Source organism: Mercenaria mercenaria, chromosome 7 (genome assembly GCF_021730395.1).
Source record: "Mercenaria mercenaria strain notata chromosome 7, MADL_Memer_1, whole genome shotgun sequence".
NCBI classification, from domain to species: Eukaryota; Metazoa; Mollusca; class Bivalvia; order Venerida; family Veneridae; genus Mercenaria; species Mercenaria mercenaria.
In genome coordinates this window covers 5,240,147-5,251,887 of record NC_069367.1, presented here as the reverse complement: position 1 = coordinate 5,251,887, position 11,741 = coordinate 5,240,147, and the positions used below count along the sequence as shown (strand labels likewise).

Sequence of the window (11,741 nt, the reverse complement as noted above, 5' to 3'; positions counted from 1 at the left end):
TATGTTTTTCAACTTTTCAACAAAAAGTTGAAAAACTGCACTTTTTATGCTTTAAACATGGTCAGTGATGTTAGAAATCAACTTACTGATGCTCTAAAGGCATAACCCCCTTATTTGTATTCATTTTTTGACACAAAAATTATTTCCAAAAAGTCTCACCTAATAAACCCGCCCCCCTCCCCCCGTAAAAACAAATTTCCGACCTACCTAGCATATTACCGGAAACAAAGACTTTTTAGGCCTTGGTAGCCCAGCGTTTATTCTATGGAACGACCCACTATGTAGCAGTTCAGGGGCAAGTTATCCAGACAAACGGGTTGGTTGAAATTGAACAGCATATATTGATGATATTTAATTCAACAATTGACAGGAGTATTTTATTTCAGTAGATTATTGCAGAAGTACCTGCTGCATGTAACACTTTAAGGCCCAATACAGAATAACTTTATTCTTCTGTGTTCCCATGATGGTAATTATACATGATTTGCATGCACAAATTGAAAAATACATGTAACTAGACACAAATGGAAAATTTGATACGGAGAGCTAAACCACTGGCACCTGACCAGAAACAAAATGCCACTTTACATGTTAAACCCTACCCCTAGGTATACATAAGAACCATGCTCATGAAATATACTAACCAATTTCAACCGCGCATTTCTAAGCTAAAATACCGCGCATTTCTAAGCTAAAATACCGCGCATTTCTAAGCTAAAATGCGCAGTTCGGTAAATACTTTGCATATTGAACAAGTAATAATTTATCTTCCACCGTGCACCAGTCATATTATCTCAATATTTCATACCGCAGAGATATTCTGCATAATTTATGTTTTCGTTAACGTTACAGAAAAAAAACTAGGATGAACTTCCCAACTATACATCCGGTCTAGACGACACGGCTGTGTGCACATGTTAGGCGAAATGTAAACACACAAACACAGAATATATAAAATATTCAAAGGTATACAATATAACGAGAAATGATGAATGAATGTCATCTTAGAAATTTATTTACCTAATAGCGCGTTTTAGGTGTGAAATTCTCGATTGAAATGGATTAGTATATTTTCCTGTTCATGACTATGGTTCTTATAGTATACCTACGGGTAGGGTTTAACATGTACAGTAGCATTTTCGTTCAGGTCTGGAGCCAGTGGTTAAGCCCGCCGTTTCAAATCTTCGGCGGAAGATAAATAACCACTTGGTCAATATGCACAGTGCCCATTTACCGAACTGCGCGTTTTATGATATAGCATGAACACATGGAAATACTTACTCAAATGAAAGAAAGAACAATGCCAAAATAGGTCTAGGGCTGGTTTGAACGAATTAAACATATCTTTAGCAAGAAAATGCCACGATAAAGCTACAATTTGTGATCTGAATATTGTATACAGAATGATATATATTCCGAAAGCAGTATGACAATACAACTATAGTATACGAGGTACATTAGGAGATTCATCAACAAAATAAATGTAAAAAATATACTGTTAATTAAATGACATTGTAACATTTACATCTAGAAATGCTTGACGCGACTACATGCCGTTTGACGCTATGATGTAATAATTGTAACGTCAGAAATGTAATGTTTAACAAATAATCAAGGCCTTCGAGTGGTTTATCGTCTAATTTACAACGGTTCAGAGTTCAGATGCTTAGGAATTGGTATTGGTATAAATACTGAAGAATCTGAACGATGAACCGTGGTAAGTTAGACGATAAACCACAAGAAGACCTTGATTGTTTTCATTCTGACATGCTCATTGACATATTTTAATAAATATTATGCTGGACTTCATTTACCAAAGGAGTAATTTATCGGACGTCATTATTAGCGTACCGGTCCGCGCGTCAACCGTTGTTTATCGCAGATTCTAATATGCTTGCCTCTGTTAAAACACTCTTATGCTAGAATGACGTCACATTAACGTGCGGTGACGTCAAAGTTTTTGTTGCGACCGAGAAACAGCGCTTCTATAGTTTATCTACTGTTTTAGATTAAGGGCATATAAGAATCGAAATAATTTATAGCACAAGCGTATTTTAACACTATTTATACACTCTGGTGCGCCCTCGTGAAATTATTACGCCCGACGTATAACCACCCATCGTGCATAAATAGTGTTAAAGCACTCGTTTGCTATAAATTATTTCTTAAATATACAGAGCTTGGTTTTCTTCTTTGTTTAACTGGAAATCAAATCGAGCCATGTTAGAATGTATAATAACACACAATTAATAGGAAAATGAATCGGGGTCGTGTTAAAATAACTGATTTTATATGGGAAGACAGACATTACACGTACAAAACGTATAGGAAGCAACTATTTCGATGGAAATTTAACAGGATTGTGAAGTTAACAATGTCAAAAATATCATTTTTAAGGAAGCTACAACAGTGTACTTCTACCAAAGGTAATGTCATAATGTTGTTTTTTCCCCAAACTACATGTGTCCATAGGACACTGGTGCCCCTACTTCCTGTCACTGTACAAGGTTTCAAGACTCTAGGTGATATATTTTTTATATATGTGTAACACAAACTTTTAAGCACTTTCTGTGCATTTTTTCAATACGTTAAGTACTCTGGTCTAGCTGAGTTAAATCTCAAAGAGAAGACCAGGTACACAACTTCACATGCTATAAAGCAATCCTCTAATGTCTTATGATTCTAGGTCAAGTACATTTTGAGAAACATTGTTTCACTACATATAAAAAGAGATCGACATTACCAACATTTTGTTGTAGTAAAGCAATTGATGTTATCAATAAAGCCTCTTTATTTGCATGTTAAGTGAAAGTGCCGAAGGACCAAATATTTGAATGTATGGATACAAATCAACTCGATCAAGTGTGGGTTTTGTACTTTTCTAAATATCTTTCGTTTAATAGACAAAGTATTAATAAAGGTATACTAGACCCAAATTTCATGTTTGAAAACATGAACAGGTACTATATACATGTAAACATATTATTAACAAGTTTATGTGTATTAACAGTACTTATAGTAAGCATTAAGTTAAAAATAGTACACACAGTATTCACGTGTGGTTGAACATAGTATAAATGTGTACTACCATAAAAAAACTGGAAGTTTTTCTAAACAATCAACTGTTACTGCAAGAAGTTTAATTATGAACACAATTAATTTATGTATTTAGTATAGTAAAATATATCTCTGATGAGGAATTTCTATATTTGAAGTAAGTAATTATAGGTTATTAGATTTGTATCGAGAATTATGCATGGGTTCTGCAGCGGAAATATTGCGCGACTTTAGGAGATCTAATAATCTTTTTATTGCATACGCATCTACACTTAAATATTATCATATAAATGATGCAAATCTGTTACTAAGCCTCAGTGAAAATAGAAATTTGGTCGTTAAAGAGCTTTTAAACGCGACGAATACAAGAAACTGACGTCACAAATGACGTCACACACCCGATATGAAATTTGAACGTCCATTGAAACTTAACGGAGCTTTTAAATGAGTATGTAATAAATTTAGAAGTCCGCTGCAGAACCCATGCATATTTCTCGATACAAATCTAATAACCTATAAATATTAACTATTTTAGTGAAATAATTTTTTTTAAAGCCACTGAATTTTTTAATTCTAGTATTTATTTGTATGAATGAAATTCTACTACTATTAGAAGCTATTTGACTATTATAAAAAGTTCATCTTTTCTTTTCATTTTGACAAGTTTGACTTTGCATGTTAAGGCTAGATCATTTTTTATTACATGTATTAAACATAGATTACAATTTATCACATATTCGACGTCATAGAATTACATAATTTCGGTATAACATTAGCGTAATAATGTTTTGACGTTGACGTCGTTTTAATTAAGTACAGGAGACGTTGGTCGAATTGACTGAGTCTATAATAACTAAAGAAAGAAGAAATTTTGATGTTTCAATTGGAAAAGCTTTCATGTGTTAACAGATATATTACATTTGTGTCTTTCCATTTTAAATTTATTAAACTCGTTGAGTAAAACTGATAAAACACTTGACAGATAATTCTAAATGAATAGATACTTACGTAAAATCCTCTACGTGATTTTGGCACTTTAGTCAAAGTAGCACAATCTTATTTAAGGGCAACCAACATTATCGTGAATTAAAACGTTCTCCTTTTTTAATATTATAAACTGATGTTATTCTTTTATAATTCATGTATAATTTCTACAAATGGAAGACCTACAACATTATATCCCATGTCACGCGCCATTTTTGCAAGACCTTCTGTTTCAATATGATGTTTGTAGACAACTTCCGGAAACTGCAAACCACTTCGGTGACATTCGGCTCTGACCATAAGTGCACAACCACCTACCCCGTCCAAAGGAACTACACGACCTTCGCTTTTGAGATCTGAAAGACGAATTCTAAGGGATTTGCTATAACCTTCTAGTACAAGATCGTCTGGTTCGAGCTGAGACTGACTGTTTATTGAATCATTTGTCTCTCTCCAAGAATTCAGATCATATTTCATCTTTTTTCCACGACTTTTTATCAAGCAACATGTCGCAACAACATCAGATTTCGCGAAGAGCATTTGTTGCACGAGGTCAACCGGAAGTTCTGCAACGTCGCTATCAATCCATAGAATATGGTCAAATTTGTTTTGATGTTGAGCAAAGCGAAGTAGACGATTTCTTGCCAAAGCCATATGTGCTCTCCTAGTTCGCTGAACCTCTTCTTTGTGCCGTACATAAACACCTCCGTGGAGGCCACCTGAAATGTTAAGCCTTACAACATCAGCCGTGTAAAACTGACTTTGCGTTCCAAGTTGATGTGCAGTAATACTTGCTATTTCAATTGTGTTGTCTATACTTCCATCCTCTCCGAAATACAACGACATCAATTCATGGGGATATGTCAGTTTGCCAACTTGCTCACCAAATCGCTTTAATGCGCGTGCTGCGTTACGTATTGGTGTCAAAATTGCTACTTTTTCTTGATATTTGACGTTTGGTAATATCAGGAACCTTTTCGTAATATTTTCTGTAATATATGGTACTTCGTGATTATTTACAGCTTCAGACACACTAGGTATGTAATCCAACGGCTTATTCCGGTCGTACTTGATTTTCCAACTACCATTACTGTCTAGTTTTCCGAAACGATGTTTATTTGATTTAGTTAATTTGGTTAGCTTTATATCTTTCCTTATATTATGAGATGATTTAGTTAAGTTTACATCCTTCCGTACTATATGATGATCAAAATGTTTCTGCGGACGGGTTTCACTTGTTTTGTTTCTGTCATATCGTGTAAATTGAATTCCAAAAATGAACAACAGAACCAGAAAAATGACTTTAAGAGTTATTTTTCCTAGTATGCGTTGATGTCTTAAACTCATCATAAATATATTGTAAATGAAACTCTTATTGAAACAAACATATGTTTAATGATAGGATGTATTGTTGTTTAATATACACAATTAATAACTTTAACGTTCACTGTTTTATATATAAATATGCATTCCCCCCTGGCATATCTACTCGAGTGTAAATATACAGTATGCGAGTAGACATAGTTTTAACAGTGTTAAAACAAAATTTTTAGGCTTAGCAGAATATTACCAAACCACAGAAATATTTGGTAAACGAACAATATCTTTACCAAAAATATACCTGTCCAATATATGCAGTACTCAACTGTCCAGCATGACTGGATACTAAAACTATTGTGAAAAAGTACCTCCCACCCACCCCCCTTTGAAAATGGATGTCATTTGTAAAGGACTAAAAGTAAACAATCGCTGAAAAATACATTAAACCTAGTTATTTCAGCAAATGCATCAAAAAAAAAGATTTGTGGCAGTTCTTTGACAATGGCGAGTTTTTAAAGACGCTGAATTGTCCAAAGGTATGGTCCCGTTATGCAACCATATATCAGTAAATTTACAATCGTTATGTAGAGTAATGTACGTGTTTTACATACGGTCCAATTTTTATGCAAAACAACTCTTTCTTTCTTTGATTTAGTGTTGTTTGACTTATTTTTCAAAACATGGACCTAGCCGATAACTGTGAATATTGTCCAGCGTGACCAATCATTTTCCTTACTTTAAAAGTCTTTAACCTTTATCATGCTGGACACGATTGATTCTGCCTTTGCGACCAGTGCAGGTCAAGATCAGCCTGCACATCCGTGCGCTGCTTTTATAGTTAATGGTACTGTCCAAATTGAAAGATGGACAAGTTCATTAGGTCTGAGTTTGCATGGGTCATATAGTATACTATAAACTGCACTTACATATTGAGAGTGTTGAATAATACCGAATGAATAGAATGGAATAATTTATGTGAAATATTGATACATAAAATCAAGGGTGCGTTATTGTAGGGATAATACACGTTTTTTTGTGTATTAACGTCTGCAGAAGCCCGCGGGATTGTTTGTGACCGAGACCGAAGGTCGAGGTCACAAACATATCCCAAGGGCTTCTGCAGATGTTAATACACAAAACAAACGTGTATTGTCGCTATTCTTGCATAAAAGTATATTTCACGGCGATTTATGTATTGTTTTCATACGTGATGACTTGACGATTCCGGTACATTTTTTATTTACCATTCCAGTTGTTCTTGGAAACGGTAAACATGTTTTAAATATCCGTATCCAGGGCCCGGAAATAAACAACGCTATCAAAAACATCTCCTGAAGGTTTTTAAGCGATTTTTTATCTCTCATTATTACAAACATAAAATTACCAATAATTGTTCATATCATTTCACAATTTGGTGGACTCGATCACAATTTCAAGAATAATAACTTTGCATTCGAAATTGAGTACGGACACGCAGTTGGAGTACGGATAAGTACGAACGTAGTGTCAAGTTTGCAAGGTGTTTATATAAATTCTTCGAGAAATTAGATAAAAACATACCGACTGACACTCACCAAAATCATAAATAAAATACCTAAAAACGAACAATAGCACAAGTTACACGCGATACTTATTTATTCACAGTTATTTACAATAACTGAACAGACGCTTTGTAAAGGGAGTGAACTCTAAGAGAAGCTAGGGCGTACATTGATGGGGGCAGTACGTTTGGGGTTGGAAACAGATACAGCTAAACATACTATGGATTACATTGTATTTATAATGCTACAAGATGAGGTTGTTAAGGAAGAAACAAGACGCAGATGCCAAATATCAATGTGCGTAAAAATACATACATATATCCCTGGCAAAGCATTTCAAAAATAAAAATCGGGTATTAACAGCACGAGAATTGCCTTGTTTGCACACGATTTTTCTCCCGTTAATACATGGGTGGATCCAGTGAAAAAAGTAGTTTTTATGCAAGAATGATCGTTAATTCATTCTGAATTAAAAAAAGAAAAGAAAACAGAAACAACAACAAAAAAATGACAATTCAAAAAGCCAAACAAAATTGTGTCAATGTAAAAGAATGTTCTTAATGAATATTGTGTTATCTCAAATTTGATTTCATTTTGGTTTCTTATACAGGTTTTCTCATGAAACGGCCCAGGTATTCATTATAGTTAGCTACTGGATTTTCCTTCTAGTCATAGAACTATGCATAAAGATTTAAAGGTAAGGGTAGATTTCCAAGGAGCATAGTGTTCTCACAAATTTCAAGATAAAACATAAAACTGCTGGTCCTGATCTCATCAAACCTTTTGTCTTACGAGAACTGAGGGAAGAAATTGCTGACGTTGTCTGTCTTATCTCCAGAAGTCCACATCCACTGGTTCTCTTCCTTCGGTTTGGGCCAAAAGCAATGTGGCATCACTGTCTAGGAAGACAATTATTTAGCGACCCAGCAAATTATATGCCAATTTAATTATTGTACTTGAGCATATTGTCTTATCTAACCACTTTTTCACTTGCCAGACATAACATCCTTAATGACTTTCAACACAGAATGTCTTGGGAAGGAGTGATGAAATAGCTATATTATATGGATAAATAGTTTAGGTACAGTAGGTGATCAAGTTTTGGCATGGAGTTATTAAATAGGTATTCTTAAAGGTTAACAAGGGAAGATAGCTGGCCGAGTTCTAGCATAGAGTGAAGAAATAGATATCTTTACCGTATAACAAGCGTAGGTAGGCGGCCACGTATTAGCATGGGTTGAACAAATATGTATGTTTAATGGATACATGTAGGTAGGTGACAAAGTATTAGGAAGGAGTGCAGAAATACCTATGTTTAATGGATAACTAGACTAAATGTAGGTAGGTGAATGTATACGGAAGGGTTGAGAAATAGGTATGCTAACTGGATAACCAGTGTATGCAGGTGGCAAAGTATTAGGAAGGAGTGCAGAAATACCTATGTTTAATGGATAACTAGACTAAGTGTAGGCAGGTGGCCATATATACGTAAAAGTTGATGCAATAGGTATGTTAAATGGATAACCAGTGTATGTATGTGGCAAAGTATTAGGAAGGAGTGCAGAAATACCTATGTTTAATGGATAACTAGTGTAGGTAAGTGGCCAGGTATACGGAAGGGTTGAAGAAAGAGGTATGTATAATGGATAACCAGTGTAGGTAGGTGACCAAGTTTGGGGAAAGAGTGAAGAAACAGGTACGTTTAATTGATAACCAGTCTAGGTAGGTTGTCGGGTATTGGGAAAGAGTAAAGAAATAGGTCCACCTCCAATATGTGACACACCCTAAACGCATGGCATAGTTAAATTTCCGATTGATTTCGTGTTCTATCTTTCTGGACAGTCGCAGTGAATGTAATACGCGTGTGCCGGTGCATCGAAAGTGGTTGACATGCAAAAGCAGAGCTTTGATTTTCCGTACCGTCTTTAGATGCGTGACATCCAACAGCCGATCTGTACTCCAACACAATTATGTAACAGCGTTCACTTTCCGACTCGAACTCCTCGGAGGACTCAGATACATCAAGTGGACAGTTCACGTTGACGTTAGTGTGGCTGTCTTGGACGTAAAAGACGCGAGCAGTCCGCACCGCCCTTAGATACGTGACACAGACAAGTCACCTATCTCTAATACGTGACGCCTTCCATATACATACTGCACCGGAAACCAGAAGTGTCATATACGTAGAGCAACGCTCTGTGTCATATTCTAACTGAGTTGAAAGCGTAAATCTAATGCGTGACACGCCCAAAACGCATGACAGTTGATTTCATGTTCTGTCTCTCTGAATGTAATACGCGTTTGCCCGGACTTGCAAAAGCAGAGCTTCGATATTCCGTACCGCCTGTAAAATGTTCGCGAAAATGTTCCATGTGGCGGCTGTGAAAATATTACCGTCCTTTCATCCCTGGAATTATCTCCACTTAAAGGATAGATCAGTAACTTTAAATTAGTTTACAACCAAATAATAAGCCTAAAGGTTGTAAAATATTTCGAACCTGGGGAAAATAGCTCGTAAAAGGAGAAATAAAAAAGATGCTCTTTCCACCTTATCTGAAAGTAAACCAAACATTGACACTAACAATATTTGTTGAATATTAGTTCTTTAATACAAGGTAATAGGGGTTTTATAATAGTTGTGCGATCTGGGATGCTGTATTGGACTCAAGTGGATTTCGCCAGATCGGATCTCACGATAAACTCATCGATAAAACTGATAAAATGGTCGAAAGATAGTTCGATATGAAAAGATACTAATGTAAAATCACACTTAAGTCAAAGTAGCACAACCTTAATTGAGGGCAACATTTTCGGGTGTTAAAACTTTATCCGTTCTTAATATTATAAACTGATGTTATTGTTTTTAAACTTCATGAAAAACTTCTACGAAGGGAAGACCTACAACACTATATCCCATATCACGCGCCATTTTTGCAAGACCTTCTGTTTCAATATGATGTTTGTAGACAACTTCCGGAAACTGCAAACCACTTCGGTGACATTTGGCTTTGACCATAAGTGCACAACCACCTACCCCGTCCAAAGGAACAACACGGCCTTCACTTTTAAGATCTGGAAGATAAATTCTAAGGGATTTCCTATAACCTTCTAGTACCAGATAATCTGGTTCGAGCTTAGACAGTTTATTTATTGAATTGTTTGTCTCTCTCCAAGAATTCATATCATATTTCATTTTATGTCCACGAGTTTTTGTCAAACAACATGTTGCAACAACATCAGAGTTCGTGAAAAGCATTTGTTGCACGAGGTCAGCCGGAAGTTCTGCAACGTCGCTATCAATCCATAGAATATGGTCAAATTTGTTTTGATCTTGAGCAAAGCGAAGTAGACGATTTCTTGCCAAAGCCATATGTGCTCTCCTAGTTCGCTGAACCTCTGGCTTGTGCCTTACATAATCACTTCCATGGAATCCACCTGAAATGTTGAGCCTCACAACATCAGCCGTGTGAAACTTCCGTTGTGTTTCAAGTTGATGCGCAGTAATATTTGCTATTTCAATTGTGTTGTCTATACTTCCATCCTCCCCGAAATACAACGACATCAATTCGTGGGGATATGTCAGTTTCCCAACTTGCTCACCAAATCGCTTTAATGCGCGTACTGCGTTACGTACAGGTGTCAAAATTGCTACTTTTTCTTCATATTTGATGTTTGGCAATACAAGGAACATTTTCGTAATATTTTCTGAAATATATGGTACTTCGTGATGATTTACAGCTTCAAACACACTAGGTATGTAATCCAATTGTTTAGCACGGTCGTACTTGAATTTTCTGTCTATTATAGGACTACCATTACTGTCTAGTCCTCCGAAAGCACGATGTATATTTGATTTAGCTAATTTGGTTAGTTTGATGTACTTCCTTATATTACGAGATGATTTATTTGAGTTTAAATCCTTCCGTACGCTACGATGATCAAAATCTTTCTGCGCACTTATTTCTCTTGATTTGTTTCTGTCATATCGTGTAAATTGTACTCCACAAATGAACAACAAAATCAGAAAAATTAATTTAAGAATTTGTTTTCCTAGTATGCGTGGATATCTTAGACCCATCATAAATAATAAATGAAACTCTTATTGAAACAAACGTATGTTTAATGATATGATGTATTGTTGTTTAATATACTCAATAACTTTAACTAATATTTTTTATGTAAAGTTGCATCCCCCTGGCATGTCTACTCGAGTGTAAATGTACAGTATACATAGATTTCAAAGGTTTTAAACAATAGTTCTTGGGGTTAAGCAGTATATCACCAATCCACAGAAATATTTGGTAAACGAACAGCATCTTTTACAGAAAATCTTCCTGTCCAATTTATGTAGTACTCTACTGTCTCGTATGACTGAATACTTACACTATTCTGAAAAAGTCACCTCACCCCAACCCACCCCCATCCTTTGAAAATGAATGTCATTTGTAAAGGACTAAAAATGAACAATTGCTGTAAACTACGTTAAATTAAGTTATTTAAAATTTAAGCAAACGCATCAAAACAAAGATATGCGACAGTTCTTTGAAAGCGGTGAGTTTTAAAGGCGCGGAATTGTCCAAACGTATGGCCCCTTTATGCAGCCCTTTTGTTGGAATTCAATGCATATAGCAGTAAATTGGCAATCGTTCTGGAGAGTAATATACGTGTTTTACATGGACCTAGCCGTTAACTGTAAATTTTGTCCAGCATGACCAGTCATGTTTATTACTTCTACGTCTTGCCAAAGACAGAACCAGTGTTCATTAACGTTTCAAGTCGGATATTAAGGTACTTTAAAATGCTATTTTTTCTCTGTCAATGTTAAATTAACACAGATTA

General features: G+C 35.5%; 2 protein-coding genes across 2 annotated transcripts; both read right to left on the bottom strand.

Moving 5' to 3' along the window:
• Window positions 1-4,188: 4,188 nt before the first annotated feature.
• On the bottom strand, window positions 4,189-5,388 carry LOC123556100 (uncharacterized). The gene has a single exon (XM_045346698.2). It carries the CDS (start codon window positions 5,386-5,388, stop codon window positions 4,189-4,191), a length of 1,200 nt encoding a protein of 399 aa, XP_045202633.2.
• Window positions 5,389-9,488: 4,100 nt separating this feature from the next.
• LOC123555664 (uncharacterized) lies at window positions 9,489-11,303 on the bottom strand. The gene has a single exon (XM_045346257.2). It carries the CDS (start codon window positions 10,981-10,983, stop codon window positions 9,766-9,768), a length of 1,218 nt encoding a protein of 405 aa, XP_045202192.2. The 5' UTR covers window positions 10,984-11,303; the 3' UTR covers window positions 9,489-9,765.
• Window positions 11,304-11,741: the final 438 nt, after the last annotated feature.